We start from the raw sequence: 25,252 nt of genomic DNA, 5'->3' as shown, positions 1-25,252 counted from the left end.
AGCGTTCAGAATTGAGGAGAGAGGACGGAGCAAGGACGCCGGATAATTGATTTCTGTTCCTGATTAGTGCAGTTTAAATAGTCATGATGGAGCCAACCCGCCATACTACTCAGACTAGAGGTCGATAGTGCAGTTCTGGCGACCCCTTTTGGCACCGGGCCACCGGACGCGTTGTGGAAAAATTAAAGAACCATTCGATTCCGCCCTGAATCGGCCGCTAAAGGGTTAGAACTCATTGGCTGCTTTTATTAGTATTTATCGGTTCGGGGGGCCCTGTTGTTGTGTTGCACTTGCCTTTGCCTCTCCCATCCACTCGTTTTGTTGACGCTCGTTCCTCTCCCCGATCCAATCGTCCATCTCCAACTCTCCAACTCTCTCTCTGCAACTATCACACCACTCCAACTTCGTCATCATCACCTAGAAATCTCCCCCCTTCGCTCAGTCTCACGCTCTTTTATCGCCCCCTGTCGTTCCTTCCCCGCGAATTGACCCTTTTGACCCTGGTCGCTCCTTACTCAACGCCGGTGAGATCGATCGCGTCTCAGCATGCTAGCTCTTCGACCACGTCCTGTTTCTTCTATCCTTGTTTGCACAGCGCGACCTCCGTCGACCAGCCTCCAGAATTAACTTTGAACCCGAGAAACACCTTCGACCCTGTCAAAAACCTAATAAAGCCCCGATTTCGACATGGCGAGCCGTACGCTGTTTCAGGCGCCCCCCACGTTGGCCGCCCCCAAAGCATCAGATCGCCCGGCCGTACCTACATATCACCCTGTGGACCCTCTTCTCGGAAACCTCTCACCAGAATCGACCCTTCAGGCACTCTTGTCGTCCATCGACGCGGTCCCCAACGATGAGCAAGCCGCCCAAGATATTCTAGCCAAAAGCATCTCTCAGGCCTCCGCAGCAGAACGGGCGCTCGGTATACGCGCCGCATTAGCGGCCCAAAAGCTTGGAGACTGGTATAAAGAGGTTCATTCATGGCCATGGCCGAAAAGGCCCCATACTGGCCTCGGAAAGGGGTTCATTCCCCCAGCGGACGATACCGGATATTGGGGTAGCCTTCCGTCGACCGTAGTTGAGGAGCATGAAAAACGTATTCAAGAGATTCGTGACGGAATGGATGGTTTGGAAGTCGAAGAACTTAAGGAACATGTCCTAAATGCCCACATTCCAGGCCGGTCTCGGCCTTCGTCAGCTAACAGCACCATGTCCGTGCCTCCCCCACTCAGCTATGTTCAGTTGAGCGACTTCACCGCTGTCATTACTGCTACTATTCTCCGTGCTTTACCGCTTCTATCCCGCTTGAACTCCCTGCTGTCTACATGGCATGCCCGATTAGTGGTCTGCAGGCAAATACCCGGTCTGCTACGGGACTTGCGGTTCGTTAAATCTGAAGTGAAGTCAGCTTTTGATCTAGTGAAATCTTCGACTCCTCCTACTGAAAAGGACGACTTGTACTCAGTCACTAACTACCATGCCAAGCGGACCAGTCTCGAATCAACCGTGGTATCGGCGGGTCGCCGTATGGACCGTATCCTAGACTCGCTTGAGGGGCGCGAGGATTCCCTCCCTGAGAATTGGATTGATGATCTAGAAGCTGTCGAGGCGGACTTCGCATCTTGGGTGATGCAAGCTGAAAGGCGGGCCATCGAAAACGAATGGCGCCGGCTGTCAACTCGCCCAATGGAGACTATCGTTGAAGAGATCAGCAGCCCTATTGACCATGCCCCACTTGCCCAACGTGCTGGGAATATCATGAAAATGGTTCCTGCATCGCCGACCCCGTTACCTGCTGACCGACTTCCCACGTTCGAGGCTCGGGAAGTGCAGGTCATGAAGCTAGAGTCAGCGAGCGAGACTGTGGGCGAAAGTACCGTCCTCGATGACACCGCTTCTGTCGATGCAGCTCCAGAGGCAATGGCCGAAAATCCTGGCTTCAGTGCCGCAGAACCCAGAGTTGCAGCACATGAAACTATCGTCGAAGACGCTATGACAGCGGGTACCTACGAGGCCGACGTTGTTTCGGATGCGCCGCTAGAGACCGTGGTCAAAAACAGTGTCTGCGATACCACAGCTTCCTCAGAAGCCCCCAAAGCCGTAGTCAAGAACGGTGTCAAGCTGACTGCGCCCACGCGCTGTGTCACGCCGCCTACCGATAACGTGGCGTCTTTACCGAATCTCTTTCTACGCCATGATGATAGCAAAGCGACTACTGAACGGCCGCAGCCCGAAGAGTCGGGGCAAGACGAGAAAAATGCAAAGAAGCCCTTGGATAGCCCAATCAAGCTATCGGAGAAACAGAAATCTCGTATCCGACGGCCATCCCACACATCTGATGGCTCTCTATCGGACTTCCCATCACTTGTGTCGAGTCCGGAAATGCCGGAGCCACGAAACTCTTCTTCAAACGGAACACCGCTACTTCTTGAAACACCACCATCTAGGCCGACTAAGTCGTCGTGCCACAATCACGACCATGGCCTACGTGAAGATCGCCTCCTTCATCTAGATGCCCAGAAGCCTTCTCCACGGGATGCGTTTGGACATGGTCGTACGCTCAGTTTGCCGCTCCAACGCTTCATAGACGAAAGGCATGAAGTGAACTATGGCCATAGTTCTAGTCATGAGGACGCGTCCGGAGTGAAGAAAGCACCGACACCTACAGAAAGACGGCAAAAGTCTAAATCCGCTTCGACCAGGGCCGAACCGCTTAGCAACATTACCACTGCGCGTCTTAGAAAACAGTTGACTACCCATCCCAGTCTTGAAAGCATTGGGTCCTACAAATCGAAGACCCAGCCTCCCAACACCCAAACTTTACCAAAGAAGCCCAGGTCTCGGGCTTCCTCTATAAACAAGCAGCCGATTCGGCCACGGCCGAAGGACCAGATGGATGAGAAAATTAGCTCCATCCTCACCTCGCTCCCGGGAAATATCCATCTGGTCTCAGCCGATCAGGATGATGATGCCATCTCGGTGGCTTCCTCCGTCCCGTTCAGACGGGAAAGACTCCGCTCGGACTCACCTCAAGGAACTCCGTCGCGCAGCTTTACCCCTACATCGCTCACTCTTCGACCTGCGCTCGGCCGCAGGAGGCACTCACATGCTCCAGAAGAGAGTTCAGTAAAACTTTATCATCTTCATCGCGGTGGGAAGTCTGCTCCCACGAAGCTCTTTGTCCGGACAGTGGGCGACGGCGAACGAGTGATGGTGAGGGTTGGTGGTGGATGGGCGGATTTGGCCGAATACCTACGCGAATATGCCATTCACCATGGACATCGACGCGTATCTGAGACGCCTCGCGTTGAAGTTGAAGGTCTTTCTCCCCGAGTTTCTCCATCCCATTCGCCGCCCTCTAGCACACGTCCTATGCCAGCCCGCCCTCATTCGGTCCTCAGCAACCGTCCATCTTCCTCATTAGCTGTCCGAAAGACTAGGCGTTCTTCGAATGTCTCTGACTTTGGCGACCGCAGAACAGTCAACGGAAGCGATTCCTTGAACGTTTCCTTCTCTGCTTTCTCCAATAGAAGGCTATCAGTCTCATCGAATGTGTCCGCGGGTGCAATGTCATCCGTCAGCGAGCTTCGCCATGGGTCTCCTGGCGCTCCCGCTATGCCTCTTGGTCTTGCCGGGCCAAAGCCTCGAGCCGCACATGCCACTATCAGCCCAGAGAGCGAGGCCTGGGTGGAGGACGTTCTCGGCCAAGCCCGAAGGAGCACCTCTCTCAGGCCGTTCAAGTACACTCTGCCGTCACCGGAAAATGCTGATGGACACACACCGGCAATACCGAAATCTCGGAGTATCAGCGATATTGGCAAAGCTGGCTCCAGCAAACGCGTCGTACTGCGTGGTCTGCGATAGATGCTGCATCTTCTCAAGCACTGGGTTCCTGTTTGGACCAGTGTCTAAAAGCGTGCTTTTTGTCCTCTTATTACTATTTGCATCACTCAAGGCGCTTATCATTTTTATCCTCTTTCTAGCTGTTAGCAGGTTGCATGTGGCCAAAGCCCATGGGCATCGTTTTGTCTTCCGGACATTTTTGCATTGGCGATACATTTTGGGTGCTAAGTTGGTCTACGATACATTTTGTTTGCATGAAGATACCCTTTTTATACGCGCTAGGTAGTTCGTCGGTTCGCCTTTTTTGGAGGATAGCTTTGTCGCCGTACTTTTTGCTTGAGATTGGATTCGTTGGCTTGGACAAAATATATCAGTTACGTGTATGTTTGCATTAGGATAAGTATATAGAATTTTAGCCATTCGCATTTCAATGCTCCTGACCATATGAATCTGGTCGCTTATCTTCGGCTTTCTCTATTGGTTGGTGCTAGATACTCATTACGTAGCAGACCGGTGGAAGATTCTTGATAGAGAGTCGCTGATATTGATGATTTACCCTATCCGAGCCAAGAAGAACGCTATTAGTTTAAACACACTGTACATTGCCAGAAGCGCACACAAAAAGCAACGTAAGAGGTCGGAAATAGAAAATCATATCATAACATATCGTACCCTGCCCGGTCTTTTACTACACCGTCACTGTCCTGCAGTGACTGACGGTCAAGATAGAGGCCAGTAAGATATCCTTTTCTTCAGCCTAGTACCTCAAGACCCGGATCCAGAATTCGAACCCGGATTCGCGCTCTGGTCATTCTCATTCCAGAAAACATCCTTCCTAAACAAATCCCTCAGCTCGGGGGCTATAATTTTCGTATCCGATTTACCGCCTTGCCCCGGCCGTGAACTTGAGCTTGCGTTTGGTGTGCTGACGCTCGTGCTGGACCCGGATGGCCGCTCAGGGGATTTGCCCTTGTCATTTGGGTCTGGGCCTTGGCTTTGAGCAGGTTTGCGCTGTTGAGCTTGCGGCGCAGGGAAGTTATTCTTCTTGTCGATGGCTTCGACTTGCCGGCCGAAGCGGTGGAAGAGGGATTCCGCGCGCGTGAGGATTGGTACTAGGTCCATTGTGTTGGAGAGTTCGTTGACTGTTACCGGTATTAGCATGCATCTTTCAGGTTAGTGGGACAGTAGACATACTGTATTTCAGAACCTCGTCGAACTGTTTCAAGTGGTCCATGATGACGTCGCGATGCTTTTCCAGGATCGCAAGCGCAATGAACAGGTGGAAGTTACTGGTGAGGTAATCCGTCCACAGGGTCTCCCAGAGACGCAGGATATCGACCCATTCGAACTCGCGCTTATACCAGACCAGCAGCATGCGGAAGAAGAAAAAGAAGTTTGTGCTGTCGGCGGATTGCAGGTGGAGGTAGAGCTGCGGGTCCATGAGTTGGACGAGGTGGTCGAGGGTGAGCAGTTGGGAGCGCATGCCGGATTGGTCGCGGAGGAAGTTGCGTTCCTGTATATAGAGTTAACCAAGATGGAAATGGGCGTGGCTGGGGGTTTGGGAGGTGGATGTACCATTCTAGACATAAAGCTGACAAAGGCCCAGAAGGCGACGGCGTCATCTTGCATTACTGCATAGATGGGTGCAAGAAGGTCGCTCATGCCTTGCACATAGCCGAGGTCTGGGTTGTATTCGTTGTATGTGAGGAGCATGTCTTTCATCTGCTCGAGATGGACGTTTGTGCCCACGTCTGCGAACGGGGAGTCTGGGTCAGGATGCGGGATGTCTTCGCCTGCAAACAGAGGAATTGTTCGGTCGGTGCGGTGGACGTCTTTTTCTGCGGGTCGTCAGTAAAGTTTTCTATTCTGTCTTTTATAATAGGTAGTCTATCTTACCTATTCGATTTCGCTGCTCTTTCCACCATTCCTGTTGCTCCGGAGTGGAGTCGCCTTCCACCATTCGTTCCCACCATGCGCCCTTCAAGCGGATATATTCGTCGCGTCTGGAGTTCATGAGGGCCTGGCGGTCGTCGTTGGTACTATCCCATGGATAAACCTCGAGGAGGAACAGCCATGCTTCCTTTCGGACTCCGTCGTTGGGATCTAAACCGCCATGAAATATTCGCTCCTTTACTTCATCGACAGTAAGTTGCAAGCGGCCGGTATGTGGATGGAAAAAGCCCTGCCACTCTTTGAGCGTCACTGTCTTTCGGCGCTCCTGGAGAGACATATTTCCCATCTCGGAATCCAGGATTTCGAAGTCCCCCACGGAGCTGTTCTCCATCTCGAGGGCATCCCTGGCAGTCCATATTCGCTGGTTCCGTTCCCGCTCGCTCTGCTCTGAAATGCTCATCGCCCATCGGGCAAGATATATCCTAGCGCTGTCGAATTCTTCCTGAAGCGTTTGGATTTCTGGTGTCTTTATAAGGCGACGCACTTGGGGCGGGATACTGGGGTTGTCGGCGATTTCATTCGCTGTGCGTCGTGTAAATGTCGTTATTTTGCTCAACTGCTCGAGGACCTTCCATCGGGTTTCCTTGATCGCTTTCATGAATGGATCCATCCCTGCATCATGCGGCGCGGGTTCACGTTTCCGAGGGGCTGGTGGAGACTGTGATCTCGTACTCTCGGCGAGTTGTGGTTTCCCGAAGGACAGTTGGTCTTCTTGAGATGGATTGATCAGGTAGACGGTTTTATCGACGGTCGACCGCTGCACATCAACATATTTCCTCAGCCATCGCAGCACTTCATCTCCGCCCCAGAACACACTTCCATCCTCGTCGAACGGATCAAAAGTCTCCCTCGTCCGCTTCCTTTTTTGTAGTATTGTCGACTGACATTCGCTATCGTGGAAGAAGAGTGCCGGAAAGCTGTCACCTGCTCGGGAGTTGATCACAAGACTGCCAAACCACCAGCCTAAGCTCGGGGGCCGCACGAGCAGGGAGTATATCTGGGACAGAGGGACCGCGAATGAATAGAGACCTATCGGGTCTTTGAATGTCGTCGTTTCCGGGAGAGCAGGCACTAAGTATTTCTGGCGCGGCGGGGAGTCATCCTCCGAGAGGTCGACCTTGACGTATGTATCATAGGCATCGCCAAGGGCGGATTCGGGGACCCAGGCGAGGAGGTAAGAGGATAGGTCGGGTTTTGATGCGTTTGCGCTGGAGGATGTAGCATTTTGAGAGGAGGGTAACGGCTTCTGCTGGACGAGCGCGATGAAACCGGGGATGTTGTCTTTCGCCGACGGAGTTGGGTGGACGTAGACCTAGGTAGCAAAACTGGTTAGAGGCGAATCGTATATCGATGGTCGCAAGGCGCGCACCTTGCTCTTTGAGAAAAGAAGCCTCACGCCCTTCTTGGCAGCGGCATGGGCGATGGTGTTGTATTCGTCCTCTTCCTCATCGCTGACGTCGAAGAATGACGCTGTCGGCGAAGGCGGCGAGGGAGGAGGGGTGAACTGCACGTTGGAGCTCGTCATCTCCGGGGCTGTATCTGAGGCGAGCTTGAGCTTTCAATCAAAAGCTCTTGGAGCTGCAAGCTAGAATATCTGTCTTTTTTTTTCTGGAATAAAGTTGTCCGTTTACGGTCGGACTTCGATGCAAGGAGGGTCACGTCACTCCGAATTCAATCGCGGGGTCCAGCTCCAACAACCATGTGATCTCCGCGGTCAAGAACGTCCAACGGAGCAATATCTTTCAAAGATCAACAGATGGATTCTTTATGAGAGAAAGTTGAGTGATGAAAGAGGTACATACCGAAGAAGCAAAGGCGGCCTTGACCATGGTCGCACTCAACTTCGCCACAGCCAGGATTCCGGATCCAGGCAGCAGCAAAACATCGCCATACGGAGTACTCTAGAGTGAGTCGGCCTTTGATTCATATTCATCTTCGATGACACAGATGGGCATTTGTTCATCCGCAGCTAGTGGGCTCATCCTGAGTGCGTGAATGATGGAGGATGGAGGATATGGATTTCTACAGGCAGCCTTGCCGTGCCAACACTACCCTTGTCATATCGATCAGACTCGAAAATGAAACAGAAGAACGAGATCTGATGATGGAAACAATCTCGACCTCACACTCGGCCGAATTGCACCTGACATATCCGGGATTCCATGCCCTCATCAGGAAACAATACGCCAGCCAATTACACACCATCCGTAAGCCATCTGCAGATGCCACCGATAGGTAGATCGGCACAAGTATACGAGTTGACGGGCTATAAATCACGGGAAGATATCTGGAGTCGCTGTGCTCAGCATACCGGCAACAGGTCATCGAGCGATAGCACCATGTCCGAGCTCGCGCGCACTCTTCCAGCTTCCTGGTACTGCAGCCAGCCGCTCTATCAACTTGAACGGCGGGCTGTTTTTCTGAAGGTGGTCAAGACCCTAATTTGCACGGTCCTTACTGACAGGTCCAGTCCTGGTATCTTCTTGGTCCTTTGACGAGATTCCAGGTTGTTGGCGAAGTTGTCGATTACGAGATAGCCCAGCAGCCGATCCAGGCGGTTCGTTGTACTGGAGAAGGGCAGACGCCTGTTGCCGAAGAGATACAGGTTACCTGTGCAGATACCGTACGTGGTCCTGGATATACTACGCTGTTTCGCCTTCGAAATGTCGCTGACTGTTCGTAGAGAACAACTCTACGCCATCATGTTACTCCAACTGGCCTTGTCTTCACCACTTTATCGGAAGACGCCCCAAGCTTCCACGAGTACTTCCCAGAGCTGGAGCCTTTACTCCAACGGGTTGACTTCACCAAGCTCCCCTACAAACGGAGCATCAAATATGAAGGTCGCTTCAACTGGAAAACCATGTAAACCCTCAAGCGCACCCTATCAACAATAAGATTTGATTCTAAGCCCAGCGACCAGGGTCGACGGCTACCAGGAATGCCTGCACTGTCAATACACCCATCCTTCATTCTCCATCTACTACCCACCAACCTGGTACAAGGTGCACAACCACCTCAACTTCTCGCAGCACATCGCGGACCCCAAGAAGCCAGACGACGGACTATTCCTGTATTTCTTCCCCAACTGCACGCTGAACGTGTATGGAGGCGGTATGTCTTCGTTTCGGGTGTGTCCAACAGCGGACCCGAACGTGACGAGAATGGAATTCGACTACTACCATATGGAGACGGGTGAGAAGTTCGAAGAGTACTATCGCTTTGTCCGCCAGGTTGCGACGGAAGACTTTGAGCTTTGCGAAAAGGCCCAGGAGAACTTGACAAAAGGTGTCTACCGGGAGGGGATACTGAACCCGGAGAAGGAAAATGGAGTCTCTTGTGAGTTTATCTCCGGCCAGCTGATGTACGCACTGACAATGATTTAGTCTATCAAGACCGTGTGTTCGAGCTCGTGTGTCAGCAGCATGCGGCGGAGAAAGCTAGAATGAAGGCTACTGGTAACTCCAAGTTGAAGGAGGCTGGGGTCTCTTCTTCCCTAGGAAAGATCCAGGCTGCTGCATGATTAGCCATCAGCTAGAGACCAAGGAGGACAAGTTAAGCTTGGAGTAATGTAAGGCTGTATTGAGATTGATAATGCAATACATCGGAACCCACTTGCAACGATCGCAATGGTCGGCTATTCTTCCGACCAGTCCTTCTGAGAGTAGACTGGAAATGTGAACCTCTTTCGGCAGCCGAACGTTTGTCCGTGTTGATAGCCATCCTGTTAAACGGTTAAACTACCATCTACTTCTAACTATTAAAGGCGTCTAAGGAATGGCTTCTATAGCTTGCCCACAGGCTCAGATATCTCTAGCTATGGAATCCATCTTCCCACCATTAGTCGCGTTTTTCTTGGCAGTGGTATACCTGTATCGCTGGGCCTCCACCCCTTCCACTCCTATACACCCCAAAGCTTCCCCAAAGCCCCCATCACAACCAGAACCCGAACAAACCGTCACCAAAGAGCCTGGACTCCCTATAGACTGGCTCACATCCCCGGCACTATTCGAGCTCGAGAAGCGCGCCATCTTTAGCAAGGTTCGTCCCCCCTTCAAATCCCAAACCAAACCAAACCAAACCCAACCAACGCAATGCTAACACCAAAAGAAAGAAATGGCTACCCCTCGCCTTAACACCCCTCTTCACCAAACCCGGAACATACATAACCTCCACCCCGGCCGGGATCCCGCTGTTCCTGATTCGATCCAAAGACGGGCAGATCCGCGCATTCCATAACGTCTGCCGGCACAGGGCGTATCCCGTTACGAGACCGGGCCGTGAGAGCGGATGCTCGACGGTGCTGAGCTGTCGGTATCATGGCTGGAGCTATGATTCTTCTGGGAAACTCATCAAGGCGCCGAAGTTTGATGGCGTTGAGGGGTTTGAGAAGAGTGCGAATGGGCTTTTTGGGGTGGGGGTCAAGGTCAGAGATGGGCTTGTTTGGGTTAATCTCAGTATAGAGGGGGAAGGGGTAGATGGGAAGGAGGAAGATATGGCGAAGGAGCTTGGGATCGATCTTGGGGGGTCTGCTTGGGTTGGCGGAGGGAGGTTGGAGGGATCCTTTAATTGGAAAATGGCCTGTGAGTATTCTCCCTGCCACCTGCACGGCTAGGGACCGCAACGCTGACTGGAAAGTACAAACAACCCTTCTCACTGATGCTCTGGGGCTAGGGGGGATAGGGACATTGCCCTCATGCCAAAGCTCCATCATCCAGAGCATGCTAGGATCCTTCCACTGGCAGCGAGAACCAAAGCCCCGATTAAGCCATCTCTTCCCAAACATGTTCCTCTTCCCCATCCCCAACAGTCAATGTTGGGTCTCATTGAACATCCTTCCACTATCTGAGCGGACGACCTCAGTCCGATACGACCTGTACAGTTCCAGCCCGGAGAACACGAACGAAAAAGAATCGGGTTCTCTCTTGTCGAATCTGGAGGAGAGGGTCAAGACGTTGATTTCGGAACTGGAAACAAAGTGCCAGTTAGGGTAAGTCTTTCTGATAGAGGTTGAGTTAGGGCTAACCCATCGGCATCATCAAGGAACTCGATCTTCACCTCTACCCTCTCAGATCTTCAAGACCTTGAGTCCTCAAGTAAGGCTCTCTCGCTTCCACCCACCAAAATGAAAACCTAACAGTATCCAGACACATGGTCGCACATTCTTACCCTCGTGAAAGAACACGTCAAGCTAGAGAAGAGCCAAGGAGAGGCGATATACCCTGCGAAGCGAGAACCGCGGCTAAACAAGAGATATGAGCAGGCTGAGCAGCGTTCGTGATACCCTCTACTTTGCCTTCCCCCTCACGCTTTTGTTACTTAGGTGGTCGGGCTTTGGCTAACGTTTTTGGATAGTTTGTAAAGAGTTGGATTGCATGGGTGGTGGTTCAGAAGACCTTGATAGTCTTGAGTGGTGAAGAGACACCAGGGGAGAAGGGGGGATGGGTGTGGGATGAGGTGCATGTCCATTCATGGGTCCTGCGAATGCGCTTTGATTGATGTCGTACACATGATTCCTCTATCTTCAATACAGATACATACATCCTCTTGCTCGAGGTCGTTTTGGCCGTATTCGTTGCACTAACTACCTCCATAGCTTAGCCCTAATCGGCCAACCTGAACCAACCCCAACCCAGTAACTAGATGTTCATCCATAGATGTGTGTAAACACGACCAAGACAAATGGCTAGTGTCTATATTCCTTGTATTTGTTGGAGTCTTTGCCTATATAAGAATTAACTTGGAGGGGTGAAAGAATCGAGTCAACCTCGTACACAACTGTACGCCCCTTGTAAGACCATACCTAATTGTCAGCCTCGGTACTAGAGATTCTAGTAGACTTAATCATGTCGGGGGATGTGGAATTGAGTGGACCGTTGCACAGACAGTGCACGAGTCAACGGGAAGTGTTGGTGAGTCAACGCTGAAGTCAATACTCAGGCCGGACCAACAATAAACAGAGACAAAAGAGGGGTATAAAACTATTAGATCTATAGTAACTCGCATCGCTCAGGTATAGTGCTCAAAGTATCATCAATGCATGTCGACGTCGACCCATGCCATACTCGTCTCCCGCACTCGTCCAACGTCTCCAGCAACAAACGGTATCAAGAAAAGGCACAAATCAACGCATAACACTGCTCAGCAGCGCTTTATTGCAACTCATGAGGCTGCTGCTGCACCGGCTCATGCGCCATCTCATAAGCCTGGTGCTCCGTGTACGGAGGTGCCTGCCCCGGCGACACAGGGCCAATTTTGTGCTCATAGGGCGTCTGCCCACCCAGATGCGGCTGCTGCTGAGCCGCAAAATATGACCCGTCAGGCTCGACCTGTCCCTGTGCCGGCGGAGGCTGGTAGTAACCGCCCTTATCTGATGCCATGACAGGGGCCCTGTTCGCACGTCTTCGGCGGAGGAAGAGCGGGATGAAGATGGCGGCTATGAGGAGGGGAATGCCGACGCCGAGACCGACGCCTAGGCCGAGGCCGAGATGGCTTGAGGAAGAGGGAGACGAGGAGTCGCCGGTTGGTGTTGTGGATGTGTCTGATGTTGTTGTGCTGGTTGGTGTGGTTGTTGCTGCGGTGGTGGTTGACGCGCCTGTGATTGTGGCGACGATCTCGACGGGGCCGAGGGAGAATACTTGTGTGCTGTTGTTGCAGTCGCATCCGCCGAAGCCGTAGCAGCAGAAGTTTCCTGAGCCGCAGGCTGAGACGCCGACTCCTCCGCCTATAGCCGCATTGCATTAGCACTTGTCCATTGCTAAGGTCACTACACGAGCCAGAGGGAAGTCTCACCAGCAACACACTCATTGGTACATGTATCAACGCCTCCGTCGGTCCAATCCTGTACACTGCAGCCCTTGATACTGTATGGCGTCAAGCCGTCGTTGGTGCCGTTGTTGACGCAGAGGCCGTTGGATGCGCAATACTGGCCCAGTTCGCAGCATTGTGCGGGTTCGCCGTCTGCCGAGCAGGGAAATTGGGATGTGTCTTGGTTGCCGTTTGTGTCGTAGCAGATGGCCATTTTGTCTTTCTTCTCAGCCACTGAGGAGGCTTTGGTACGATCAAGGACTCGTCAAAGGTCTCGCTGTGGAGATAAGATTTGAGGAATATGTGATGGAAGAAGTGGAGAGACAGAATATAGGGGCCATGGCCTGGAGTATAAATACGATGGAACTGAAGGCTTTGGGGGCGGAATGTTCCCGACTACAGACATAACAAGGTGCTCTGTAGCATTGCCAGTCCAGGTTAGCTTCGACTCCGCTGTATAGAACAGAAGGATGGCGCAGGGGTGGAGACACTGGGCGACTCAGCCTGCTGGCCTTAGTAGTTCAGGCCGGACTCGCTCCCTCCATTTGCTATTGTTGCTGGATTCGGTATGGAGTAGGAACAGCTGGAGCACGCTGAACCTGCTATTGATGATCGATTAAGAGGAATCACCTCGCCGCATCCAATATCTCATGATGACCAGATGAACTCCCACTATCCTGGATCGACTCTGAGAGATAGATGTCGGGATTGTCCCATGTGGAGTTGGGGGCCGAACTCAGCCTGAAGGATCTGGATCTGCTCCTGGTTTTCCTTTTCATGAATCATGAATCATGTCGCAGGTCTTGCGAGAAACAACAGTCTGATTGGCCAAGGCGTTAATCTTGCAGCTGAAGGCTAAGCCTCTCCGCGTCTTCGCGATGCAGGCATTTGGTCGAATTGGACATCAGTCCAGCCAAGCCACCAACAAGCCTTCTAGTTGGCAGGGTTATAAATTGTCCTGCATAAGAGAACGCCAACTGGAATCATACTTTAGATCCATCAATCTTTCAGCGCATCTCGTGGTGTCTGATTGGCCATGTCCGTTGCTCCTCGAATCCCAAACTCCAGGGTCCCGCTGCGGCTGAGCTCCAATGGTTTCCACTTGCAAGGCTTTGACACCAGCGCCAAAATAAGAACTCTTGATCCTGATTCCTGACCCTTGAGAGTCAGAGACTGATACAGAAAGGATCGGGAAAAGGAATCTATGCTTGAACAAACGGAGATGGGCAAGCCCACGGACTTCTGGAAGAGAAAAGGGAAGCCACACCCCAACATGATAGCTTCATCTCGCAATCAAACTAACGAAGATCCTCTCCTCCTAGATCAATAAAAAACCCCATCCGCATTCCAAACACGCACATAGTCAACCTCCATACCCACCTCCTCCCCATCAACCGTATTCCCATCCGGATACCCAGGCCAATTCCCCCCAACAGCAACATTCAGCAGCAGAAAATGCCCCCGGTGCGCGACCGTCTCCCAAACACCCTCAACGCCAATATCAGCTCCAGAAACAACGTGCGTTTGCTCTCCGTCCAAGAACCACGTTAACGTCTCCCCCCGCCATCCCGATCCTTCAGAACCGGACCGATCAACCTCAAACCCAACAACATGCCACTCACACCCGCTCCAGCTAACGCCCCCATTCCCCAGCCCGTTATACTCATTGCACGGACCGCCAGTGCCCGAGTCAACCCCGCAATGGAGCGTGTTGTAGGTCGTGGGCTGGCCATTGATGACCTCGACGAAATCCCACTCCGACGCCATGGGCCAGTACGTGGGATCTGCGCGGAAGGATTCCCCCAGCGCCCAGAATGCAGGCCAGATGCCGTGTTGGTGCGAGGCCGGTGCGCACCCCGTGCGCAGGCGCGCTTCGATGTACAGCTTTCCGCCCGGGGCGGCGGCGAACGATGTTGAGCTTGTTTCGATGCGCGCGCTTGTCCACTGGCCTTGGCCTCCGTTGTTGCCGCCGTCTCCTGCAGAGAGGCGCGGGATGATCTGCAGCGTGTTCTGCGGTGTGATGCGGATGTTTTGCGGCGAGGTTGTGTACGATTGGAGCTCGTTGTTTCCCCATGCTGGGGCGCCGGCTGGATAGGAGGTTCCGAGGTCGAAGAGCCAGTTTGAGGAGGAGGGGAGGTGGCTTGTGTCGGAGTGGGGTGTTGAGGATGAGGAGGAGAACTCATCGTGCCAGGTTAGGGTGTACCCTGGGAGGGGAGGAGTGATTCCTGAGTCGGAGCCGGAGTCTGAGCCTGAACCTGGTCCATAACCAGAGCCAGAGCAAGAGCCAGAACCTGGACCTGGACCTGAACCGGACCCCGGGTCGAGCAGTCCGGGGAGTACACCGTCGATCAGGTTTGAGAGATCTGGTGGGCTTTCGGAATTAGGGCTTGCCAGCGGGACCGCATTCGCCCTCAAGAGAAAAGGTAGGATGGTGAGTAACTGCTTCATGATGGAACCTTCTGTGAGAAAAGTATTCAAAGTGGATTGCCCGGATCTACAATCCTCCAGGCGTGGTGTGATGGGATATTTAAGCCCGCAAAGGGGCACAGACCCAATGCCCTGGCCATAATAATGGACTAATCATGTTTGCTTTTGTAGGACTGCGTACCTGCAGTGGTTCTTTGTCCTGATATGCGACCAGGATCTGTTTACGTGTTGTCGATCTGATCTAGACACGGTGATCATCGGAGCATCCTACAGTCTACGCCAGGGCTGATTGGTGTGACTCGACTTTGAGTCTCGATGATTATGCCGCCACAGCGTGTACTATTATCTGGGCGGCGGTCTAAATCTAATATACAGTATTATACTATAAGATACACCGTGTTTCCTTCGTGCAATAATACTCCGTGGCCAAGTGACAACTCAGCTTATCCAAGCCGACAACTCACTCTCGAACTACCAAGTCAGCAACTCGCTCACGAGCTGCCCGTGACATTCCCAATCCACTCATGCAACACACCCGCAATCGCATCCGAGTTCTTCTCGAGGAACTGCAGGTGCGCATTTCCGTGGATTCCGCGCTTGCCTAGCTCCAGGTGCTGCACGTTCTTCACACCCGCCTGCTTCAAGAACTTGATAAAGCAGTAGTCGTACGTCGCATGGTACGACGCCTCGCCCGTGTCAATGAGGATCGGTACGTGCGCGAGGTTCGGCAGTTGGCGCGCCGGCTCGGCCTGGATAATGCATTCGAGCAGCTCGCCGGATGTACTGTTGGGTGGTGGGACCGTCTGCATGCTCAGCGGGACCGTCTTGTTCGTCGGCGCGGGGTCGTAGGTCAGTGGGATGGAGGTAAGTCCATATGGTCGGCTGAAGGAATTCGAGAAGATGACTTCCTTGAATGGGGGGCCCTTCGGCTCAATTTGGATGAGGCCCTTGATGAGCTCGGGGCGGCTGTCGGCCAAAGACCACCCGTAGAGTCCGCCCTGGGAGTGCGTGATCAGAACCACGGGGCCGATCTGGTCGAGGAGCGCCTCGCCTGCAGCCTTCATGGTGACCTCCTGCGCCTCGCTGTCTGAGATGGATTGCACGTTGCTGGCGTAGTAGGCGTCGAAAATGGGATCGCCGCGCTCGCCGGTCTACAACATGTCAGCATTTTTCCTTCAAGGGCCAGAGATGGGTGCCACGTACACCAGGCCACTGGCTATGCAGCTTGGCCTGCGGCCAGAGTGGGTAGCCCTGGACGTTCGTGAAGCGCTGCGAAATGAACTCTGCAGAGAACACGCTCTCGCCATATCCGTCTGCTGGAAGGACGGGCGATCGTGCGGTCATGGTCCTATCGGCAATATATACCTCGTAGCCGTGCGAGAGGAACCATGAGGCCCAGCCGCGGCCGCCGTCGGGCTTGTTGAGGAAGTTCTATGTCACTCATTAGCATCAGTGGACAAAGTGAGGTGAATATGTATGCGTACAGTGCCAGTCTGAGCACCCCCATGCAGGATCACAATCGGATAGGCCTGTGTGGTCCCGTTCGCCGGCGAGAGCTTCTCGACGTACATCTGGTTATGCATCATCCAGCCATCAGTGGTATTGACATACTCCCCGCCGACATAAAAGTATGAGCGGCGGTGAAGCGCTTCATGGCTGCCAACTCCAGCTGAAGCTGAAGCAGCGCTGCCCTGGACAAGGGAGCCAAACACCTGCAGGAGGCCAGCGGCGGCCAAGGAAAGCCGAAACATATCGGCGATTCGCGAACTAGTCCGGGGCCGGAGTTGAGACGATGGCAGGGGAAAAAGCAAAGTTCCAGCCGATAAATAACCCTGTCAATAATCTCGGGCAGCCCGGACAGCTCGGAGCACTAGTTGCATCTTGGGCGAGTTCGTTGTTTTATATCTCGCTAATTGCTCCACTGCACGTTTAGCACTGCCAATCCCTACCTCTTCGATCGCCCTCTTCTCCATCATGGCATCCATCACCTCGGGATTGTGCGCGACATCTGCTTGCGATTTCCTTGCATTCTGCAGCATTATAACGGGGTCTTGAGCTTATCTTGATGCACGCTGGGTCTGCTTGTTGAGCAATACTAGATTGTTGCTATCAACCACCAAGATGTCGTGCCTCGGCATCGCCTCGCTCACTTCGAAACGGCAGGATCAGAATCTCCACTGCTACTGTCTCGGAAGGAAAAACCAAGTTAGCAAAGTTCAGCCTGCCTGCCGATCGCTATTCATGCGAGGTTCTAGAAGAATAAGAACCGGACGATAAAAAACAGCCCACTTTGACCCGTCAACTGTTCAGCCTTACGTTCCAGCGAGGGTGCGGCTTTCGACCTTGAGAAACGAGAAAGAGAGCGAGTGAGAGAGGATACAATACTATGCAACATTGACGGCATGAAAGAAGACCTCACCACCACCCTCGCCCTCGTCGGCGTCTTCGGCGGTCTCTCCATCATCCTCATGATCCTCCGCCTCTTCATGCGGAAGTACCGCAACCAGAACTTTATCCTCAGCGACTACCTGACAATGGTCTGCATTTTGTTCGTGCTGACTCGGTCTGCGCTCACGACTGTTGTGCTGCTGTGGGGTAACAATAATATGAAAAGGCCTGCGTTGGGCCTGACAGATGTGGAGATTTATCATAGAACAATTGGGAGCAAGATGACGCTCGCGAACCGGGCGGTTTATAACACTTAGTATGCCTCGTTTTGTTGCTCTGCTGAGGAATGGGGTACTGACGGTGTATAGCCTCTGGATCCAGAAATCAAACGTCCTCCTGCTGTGCGAACGCGTGCTTACCGGTCTCCCGGAACCCGAGATGATTGTCAAGGTTTATTGGTTTGTCCTTCTAGGGAGCCTGACGGCTGTCATGGGGACGACGTTTGGCGAGTGTCGGCCTGCGCATCTGTATTGGCAGGTTGTGCCCGATCCTGGTGCGTCAACCTGATGTCCTTGACAAAAACTTAGTCCTAATCAATAAATTAGGAGATTGCGTCAAAGCGAACACCCAGCTCGTCACCCTTGTCGCCCTTAACATTACTACCGACGCAATGCTCATCCTTCTCCCAATGCCTTGGCTGCTGAGAGTTAGGAAATCATGGTTGAAGTACTTACCCTATACATTCAGGCAAAAGGTCAGTGCTAACGATCACAGACGCCTCCAGTACGTTCTGCTATTCTCCGTCGGTCTGCTATTAATTGCCATTGCAATCGTTCGCCTCCCAACCTACTCCTTCAGCACGGCGCAAGTGAACCGCAACACGTGGGGCTCGGTCGAAGAGTTCTTCGCTGCGTTCGCGGCAAATGTCCCAACGCTGTTTACGTTACGGAAGGATCCGAACAAGCATAAGCATGAGGAGGAATTGAGCCACTCTGGACCATCGGCGAGAGCGAGGCCGCGGTTCACGCCAAACCAATTCCAGGATTCGGATCTGTTTACGACAAATGTGGCACTTGACGACGTTGACGGAACAGTGACCGGAACGAAGAGGGGCCGGTCCATCGAGCGCTCAAGGGGGCGTTCACTTGGTGGAGGAGCTCGGGTTGCGCCGAGTCAAGAGAATCTGATTCGTGCTGCGTCATTCCATGCTCCTTCCTCTCATGCTGGTGACGTTGACGATGACTTTGGTGATGCTGATTCAGATGAAGGACAGAGAGGGAGGCGAAGGGGAAGGACAAGCTGACTTGCATATGCGTGAAACTCGGTTGCACCGGATAAGATTGTCGATCCTCGCATAACAGTATCGACTCATCGTTCACCACGTCAGCAAAGATTCCGACTGTATCGTGATCATGCTGCAAGTGCAGAAGACCAGCTGAGAGCGGAATCAGCGGACCGTGGAGTCGGCTCCAAGAGAAACAGGAGGCTCACTTACATCTCGTTGGAAGGACTCCAGCCCATTCCGGCAAGGGTTGTACTGCATTAGCGAGATATGTCAGAATATCGGAGCCTGAGTGCTCCATACCCTGCCCACTACGTGCTACCATGAACCCCGATTCGTGACAGATAAGAGGGCTCGGATATCTGTGTCGACGGACGTGTCGTCTAGGTTGGCCCTGAGTCTCGCAACGTTATGAAAACCACCGAATTTCACTTCCGCGGTTTGACAGCTTTGCGGAATATATGGGGCCGAGGTTTAGGGCTGTGGGACAAAAGATACTGTCGACATTTCAGGATTTCCAGTAGCGTCTGCTTCTGAGAGGCTACCTGGGATCAACTGAAATAAGATCTGACGAAAGGTCTCATCCAAGAGCTAGGGACCTCTTGTGTCTAGTCGGTCTCGGTCCCATTCCAGAGTACCAAATAGACTAATATAAAAACGAATGTTCCATGACAGGGCTGGCTCTATGCCCCGCACAGGTAGAAGCAAGTGAAGGCCGGCTTCTGGGTTCGGATCTTGTTAGCTTGAGCTATACTGGAGTGAAAGGATGTGACAGATTATAAGACGGCTAGTGTAGTGAGGCTACGTACCGGGATCTGGGTCCATATCGAAGCTTTCATATTCCTCGGGATGTGAGCAAGGGCCGCTGGGCGTCATACTGTAGATAGGGCTTAACTGGGTTGATTTCGATGGTTCTCTTGTAGGTGCCCACGGCGATTGGAGTTACTTGGAAGGGTTGAGAGGAAAGAGATGGGGACGGAGAGTTCATGTCCTAGGATGGGATTGTCGGCTTTAGCTGGAGCTGGGAAAGGAAGGCACGACCCAGGTGTTCAACTGCACCGAAGCACCTGCTTAACCGATTGAGTAGCAGTAGATCGACATGTAGACAAACAGACTGCTGCCTTCTTATTCTACGGGAAGTTACCTGGTCTAATATCACATACGCTGTAAGTTGAAATGAACCAGATGCTCGCAGGAAGGAGCTAGAGCGGCTGCTCTCAATAGAGTTAGTTGTAAGGAGCAAAACAAAAGAGTACTGACCATCTTTGACATTGTTGATGCTGTGAAGTATAGCCTCGCCCATGTCGTCTAGGCACTTGCGCTGGGCATCGGAGTCTGCTGCGGACTCTGACCGTTCGTCTTCTGAGGTCGAAGCTGGAGTTGAGGGAGTCGCGCGTTCCAGTGGAGACGGCGATGGCGAGGAGCTCGAGCTTGCGGAGATTCATGCTGCCGATAGACTGACTGCGTATGTCAAAAGATGCCGGACATTCACTCCGAGCATGGCATTAGAAACACTTTGTACATTCGTCATTAGACATCCAGAGTTTCAGAGCAAACCATAACCCGGCAGTTCCTAGCCAGCCACCTTGAGGCGTCATACCCAGGCAGATAGAATATAGCAAGTGCCGAGAGAACAGCCATGGAAAGATAAGAAAACACATCTACACTACGAGCAAACCCGAAGCAGCGTCCGGAAAGAAACAGGCTCCGCAGCCTGGACACCGTACTACGTATTGTCAGAAGAAGACAGAAACCCTGCAAAGAAGTTGAGGAAACAGACCTGGGAGACCATGCTCGACCCTGGGTATATCCCAACCGCCAGCGCAGGTGCTGCGTCTAACCACCGCGGGATCCTAAGCCCATAAGAGTCCTCCTCACCAGCCAGACGACGCAGATTCTCACTCCGAACTGGGCTTTCATACTAGGCGGCTGCAGCAGGGAGGGCGGGTCCAATAAGCGCTGAAGCGCGCGATTTCGGTGTCGCTCTTCTCTCTATCTCCGTGCCTCTGTCTTTGTCTCCGTCTCTTTAAATTCCTCCGTCTCTGCCCCTGTCTCTTGTGTATCAAGCCAGCCCTGTACCCCAAGCTCCGAAAACCCGTCAGCCGAAGGTCTTCTGTGAGACGGCCCTGTACCAATGACTCCGGAGAGTGTGTCGCGATGATCCAAAGTCCTCGGAGGCGAAATAAGAGACGACACCGGCTGAGGCCGGCGGGAGCGTCGGGGCGCAGAGTCCTGTTGACGGTTAAGAGCACGGTAGTTGTCCAGTAGCTGGAACGGCAAGTCGCCAGTCAGTTGCAATAGGGACGGACAGCCGGGGTTGGGGGGGNGTTTCCTGAGGATAGGGACGCTGCAGACGCAGACGCGAACGCTGCGGGATTGGATCTGAGCGCTGGGACGTCGAATAAGCACTGGTACGGGAGAGGTGTTTTCTGGTGCTGGAGACGGCGACTCGCCTCGCAGGCTGGATTTCTTGGCCATCGTGCGGGCCATGGTGATCGGAAGACGATTTGATGCACTGAGTCCGTCTGCGCTTTTCCCCATTTCTCTCGTAAGACACCTAGATGGTTCAGGGGCACAGTAAGTGTTGGTCGCGTCCGAGCCCTAATCGAAGGTTGCAGTTGCCATTTCGCCCTGCCCCGGTGACATTCAGAAGAAGACGGGAAGGAGGCCCTACGTCTACCCGACCTAGGTAGTTATTTCCATAAGAATTCAACGTTGTAATAAAGGAAGCTGCTCATACGTACCTATCTCCCTTGTTTACCTTGGCCACTTGGTGATTCCCCTTTCTCATCGTTCTGAAGAGCAATATGCAATCTGGAAACTTCTTCCCCATCCACCTCACGTTCTTATCTGTTTCTTCTGGTTCAAGTTGTGCATGAGCTTTGTTAGCAAAGATCAAGTATGCGTTTCTTGATAGGATGAGTTGAAATGAGAACGGCCTCTCAGACTTCAAGGGCTTGTGATGGGCTAGTTAACATCATCAAGGCAAGTGATTCCAGTTACCTTGTTACGCTCTGAGACTCCGGTCAATGATAAAACGACACTGTGATGATGTTCAGCTTTGCTGGCTTTGGAATCCTTGCCTTTCAGCGTGCCGAAACAAGACTCCTGGTTCCTTGAATTCATCATCGAGGTGTGATATGCTTTGTGGAGCGTTGAATTCAGGTCAGTACTTACCGACAATGGGTGAAAGTCAAGGACGCCATGACTGGCATCTATATCCGATAACTGTCATCCAAGGAGATATCGCCATCAGGGCGCCCGCACACGAGCTTAGACATCATGATTGGTAGGGAGATATGTCATGTCCACATATATCGGGTTGTCGTTTCTGTCTTTTGGAAGATGGGAGAGGATAGGAGACCCGGGGTCGGGAAGATTGAATCATTTAAATAGTCGACGAAGGGCCGTGTTTCCGAACCATCTTTCGGTGCCCAGTCTAAGTTTCTTCCGAGTCAGGGAGTGCGTAATTTGCCGCTTCAGACTTTTTTGGATCTTGCAGAGCCAGTAAACAACCTGTTCATCGTCAGCTTAATTGGCGGGTGAATGCGAAGCTCCATACATTACCACTCAGCCGTTCGAGGACGAGACTGACTCAATTTTATTGACGGTAACTAGGCACAAATATAAAGACAAGAAGGGCGAGAGTGTTGTAGTAGACATGGAAACCAGGCAATGGGAAGAATCTGGGTGGAATCGAGGGGCAGGTGAGCTGGCTCTGATCCATGCGAGTGATACCTATTTCGGGGTTTCTTGCAGGCTGTCGATAGGACACAAAAGCAAACTCCAAGTTAGACTGTCTTTGCTTTGAGGCGCGGTTATTGTTCAAAGCAACATCAAGCAATTACTGGTCATTTTCATTGTTCACTCTCCATTGTCTCCTTGTATACTCCTGGCTCGGATAGCCGAAACAGTGACATCATCCGGGGTTTGCATTGATTCACACAACAACCATGACTGGCATGACCGTATGCATTGCAACTGGGCAGTCTCCTTAGATGTCAACATTGGAGAATCGACTTTGACCTCAATTAATGTCTAGTGTGACCCTGGTCGAGAATTTCACGTGATGGCCCCAAGATCGCTTACATCATCGCCAGCCTCAATTCTTGCGGGTTCCGGATCCAGCTCGCGTGCCTGCTACGGTCTCTTCCCAATTCTACCGGCCATGGTCGCCTTAGAATAACTCATTTACTGGATAGAATCGACAATGAGGTGTGAACACGACATTACTACTTCCCATTCATAAGACAGAGCCTCGTTCAACCTTTCTGGCCGCGGTCAGCCCCGCGACTCCCGGACTTGCGCTCTAGCCTACAGAATCATCCCACCAGCGGCAACCGTTATCCGCGTTCTATACGTACTCGAGTACGAATTCCGAAATGAAGACGCCAGACCGGGAGCCGATCCCAAGGCGCCGCTCATCAACGCTGCACTACCACACTTTCGACACACCCCCGCCAAAATCCCGCGGCAGACCAAACTCCGGCCAGTCCGCGTCGTCCGGCGAGGACTCGCGGCACCATCACCATGATTCCCCCGATGAATCAGCGTCGCAATCGCCCCTCCCTAAGAAGCAGATGATGGTGCTAGCATTGATCGCGCTGTGCGAGCAGACGGCCTTCAACTCGATCAGCCCTTATCTTCCCGACATGGCGTCGTCGTTCCCCGAGGTGAAGCCGGGCATGGTTGGTGTATACGTGGGGATGATTGGGACGGCGTTTGCGGTAGCACAGTTGGTGACCAACTATTTCTGGGGCTGGCTGTCAGATCGGATCGGGCGGAAGCCGGTTATCCTGCTAGGCACGATCTTGACCGCAGTGTGCTTCGTCGCGTTCGGGTTCTGCAGTACGTTGTGGCAGGCTGTTGCGGTGCAGGCGTTGATGGGTGTTGTTAATGGAAACCAGGGCTTGGTGTCGACTTGTCTAGGGGAAATCACCGATAAGAGCAATCAGTCCAAGGCGTTTACCTATCTACCGGTGCTCTACGGCGTCGGCGGCATCACCGGCCCTCTACTGGGTGGCTTGCTTGTTTTCCGGGAAAATCCGTTCCAAAAGGGAGAACCGAATCCTTACCCGTACCTTTGGCCGAATCTGCTGTCTGCCGCGGTTCTCATGCTGGACTTCGGTGTCGCGCTGATATTCCTGGAGGAAAGTCTGGAGGATGCGGATACGATGCCCAAATTCGGCAAGAAAATCCGTGACATGTTTGCGTGGCTCTGGCAGATTACCAGCTTTGCGAAGCGACCTAGGAGTGTACGGCCAGGGGACCATCTTCCGTACCGGTTACTTCGCGAACAATCAGGTGAGGAACAGGACCATGATAGTGACTTGGACTCGGCTTCAGAATTATCCGATGACCACCACGGCCACGAAGGGTTGACACGAAGCGAACTCCTCAACCGAGATACGATCCTTCTCCTATTGACTTATCTCATATTTGCCCTGTGCAACATCGCCTTCAACGCGCTGTTTCCTATATTTTCCCAAGCCGCGCCGCCTATCGGACGTGGTCTTACTCCGTCTGAGATCGGCCTCGCCCAGGGCTTCTCGGGCGTCGTAACCATCATCTTCCAAATCTGCATCTTCGGCCAGCTGCGAAACAAGATGGGCAACCGGTGGTCTTACCGAGCCGGCCTCTTTGGTTTCGTGGTTGCGTTCATCCTCATGCCCTTCATCGGTTACAAAGGCGATGATGCTGGGAAGAAGGGCGTAACAGGGAAGACAGCATTCCTGGCCATCGAGCTCTGCTTCGTTCTTTTAGTTAAGACCGTTGCCGCCGTTGGCGGGCTAACGAGCGCACTCCTCTTGGTAAGCTCTCTACTACCGTACATCCCCTTATAGCAGCCTAACCTAACCCTAACCCTCGCAGATCACAAATTCCGCCCCCGACCACGCCGTCCTCGGCGCCCTCAACGGCCTCGCCCAGACCCTCTCTGCCGCCGGCCGCGCAGTCGGTCCCTTCCTCTCCGGCAGCCTGTTTTCCCTCGCCGCCCGCGTGCAACCAAAGGGCGAAGCAATCCCCTTCGGCGTGTTTGCGGCCGTCTCGCTTGTGGGCTTCTTCCTCAGCTTCGGCATCAAGGGCCGCGAGCTGGAGGCGGAGGGGTGGGATAGCAACGATGACGATGAGAGTGCGAAGTCAGACGACGAGGACAGCTGATTTGCCTGCGATTTAGGTAGAGCCCAAACAAAACGGCATGGCCAAGCAAGAAAAAGAATGGCGCTTATTCTACTTTAGAGTGTCTTACGATGTGATGTCCATCTGCATTGATTACTGTATCATATATTTTTACCTGAGCGGCGTGGTATAGAGTGTGGCCTGCATGCATGCATGCTTGCTTGTTTAAAGGCGATTCGAGCGTTAGATCGCATTCTTGTATTTAGATTAAACTCGCGATATATATGCTCCTTCCTTTCGTTTCATTACGCGAAGTTCCGGAATCCCGTAGTCCTAGTCATGTTCCAGATTATCATTATCAATTACCTCTATCTACCTAACTACATATCCAGTTTCATATAAACATAGAACGAGCGTCGCCCTAAATACCATATC

At 52.8% G+C, this 25,252-nt stretch overlaps 9 protein-coding genes across 9 annotated transcripts; 5 read left to right on the top strand and 4 right to left on the bottom strand.

Annotated features, from left to right (window-relative positions):
• Positions 1-687: 687 nt before the first annotated feature.
• On the top strand, positions 688-3,864 carry DSM5745_04183 (GAS2 domain protein; the record flags this gene model as incomplete). Its single annotated transcript, XM_026746199.1, has 1 exon — positions 688-3,864. One exon carries the CDS (start codon positions 688-690, stop codon positions 3,862-3,864), a length of 3,177 nt encoding a protein of 1,058 aa, XP_026605195.1.
• A 744-nt stretch (positions 3,865-4,608) lies between these two features.
• On the bottom strand, positions 4,609-7,321 carry DSM5745_04182 (GTPase-activating protein GYP7; the record flags this gene model as incomplete). The annotated part of the gene is made up of 5 exons (XM_026746198.1): positions 4,609-4,985; positions 5,038-5,356; positions 5,419-5,681; positions 5,740-7,108; positions 7,166-7,321. 5 exons carry the CDS (start codon positions 7,319-7,321, stop codon positions 4,609-4,611), a joined length of 2,484 nt encoding a protein of 827 aa, XP_026605194.1.
• Positions 7,322-8,135: 814 nt separating this feature from the next.
• On the top strand, positions 8,136-9,319 carry DSM5745_04181 (aromatic ring-hydroxylating oxygenase subunit alpha; the record flags this gene model as incomplete). Its single annotated transcript, XM_026746197.1, has 5 exons — positions 8,136-8,222; positions 8,267-8,419; positions 8,480-8,661; positions 8,720-9,135; positions 9,183-9,319. 5 exons carry the CDS (start codon positions 8,136-8,138, stop codon positions 9,317-9,319), a joined length of 975 nt encoding a protein of 324 aa, XP_026605193.1.
• A 296-nt stretch (positions 9,320-9,615) lies between these two features.
• Positions 9,616-11,158, top strand: DSM5745_04180 (putative iron-sulfur cluster-binding protein; the record flags this gene model as incomplete). The annotated part of the gene is made up of 6 exons (XM_026746196.1): positions 9,616-9,837; positions 9,911-10,379; positions 10,435-10,786; positions 10,840-10,892; positions 10,944-11,073; positions 11,152-11,158. 6 exons carry the CDS (start codon positions 9,616-9,618, stop codon positions 11,156-11,158), a joined length of 1,233 nt encoding a protein of 410 aa, XP_026605192.1.
• Positions 11,159-11,948: 790 nt separating this feature from the next.
• On the bottom strand, positions 11,949-12,817 carry DSM5745_04179 (uncharacterized protein; the record flags this gene model as incomplete). The annotated part of the gene is made up of 2 exons (XM_026746195.1): positions 11,949-12,520; positions 12,589-12,817. The coding sequence occupies 2 exons, from the start codon at positions 12,815-12,817 to the stop codon at positions 11,949-11,951; spliced, it is 801 nt and encodes a 266-aa protein (XP_026605191.1).
• A 1,109-nt stretch (positions 12,818-13,926) lies between these two features.
• On the bottom strand, positions 13,927-15,051 carry DSM5745_04178 (glycoside hydrolase family 16 protein; the record flags this gene model as incomplete). The annotated part of the gene is made up of 1 exon (XM_026746194.1): positions 13,927-15,051. One exon carries the CDS (start codon positions 15,049-15,051, stop codon positions 13,927-13,929), a length of 1,125 nt encoding a protein of 374 aa, XP_026605190.1.
• A 470-nt stretch (positions 15,052-15,521) lies between these two features.
• DSM5745_04177 (alpha/beta hydrolase) lies at positions 15,522-16,781 on the bottom strand (the record flags this gene model as incomplete). The annotated part of the gene is made up of 3 exons (XM_026746193.1): positions 15,522-16,181; positions 16,234-16,461; positions 16,515-16,781. The coding sequence occupies 3 exons, from the start codon at positions 16,779-16,781 to the stop codon at positions 15,522-15,524; spliced, it is 1,155 nt and encodes a 384-aa protein (XP_026605189.1).
• Positions 16,782-17,432: 651 nt separating this feature from the next.
• On the top strand, positions 17,433-18,721 carry DSM5745_04176 (uncharacterized protein; the record flags this gene model as incomplete). Its single annotated transcript, XM_026746192.1, has 3 exons — positions 17,433-17,734; positions 17,787-17,971; positions 18,024-18,721. The coding sequence occupies 3 exons, from the start codon at positions 17,433-17,435 to the stop codon at positions 18,719-18,721; spliced, it is 1,185 nt and encodes a 394-aa protein (XP_026605188.1).
• A 4,361-nt stretch (positions 18,722-23,082) lies between these two features.
• On the top strand, positions 23,083-24,859 carry DSM5745_04175 (MFS transporter; the record flags this gene model as incomplete). Its single annotated transcript, XM_026746191.1, has 2 exons — positions 23,083-24,510; positions 24,572-24,859. The coding sequence occupies 2 exons, from the start codon at positions 23,083-23,085 to the stop codon at positions 24,857-24,859; spliced, it is 1,716 nt and encodes a 571-aa protein (XP_026605187.1).
• Between the last annotated feature and the right edge of the window lie 393 nt (positions 24,860-25,252).

The sequence above is a fragment of the Aspergillus mulundensis genome (assembly GCF_003369625.1).
Source record: "Aspergillus mulundensis strain DSM 5745 chromosome Unknown scaffold_3, whole genome shotgun sequence".
In the NCBI taxonomy this organism is placed as follows: Eukaryota; Fungi; Ascomycota; class Eurotiomycetes; order Eurotiales; family Aspergillaceae; genus Aspergillus; species Aspergillus mulundensis.
Note: the sequence above shows the minus strand (reverse complement) of the source record. Positions and strands in the feature narration are given on the sequence as shown.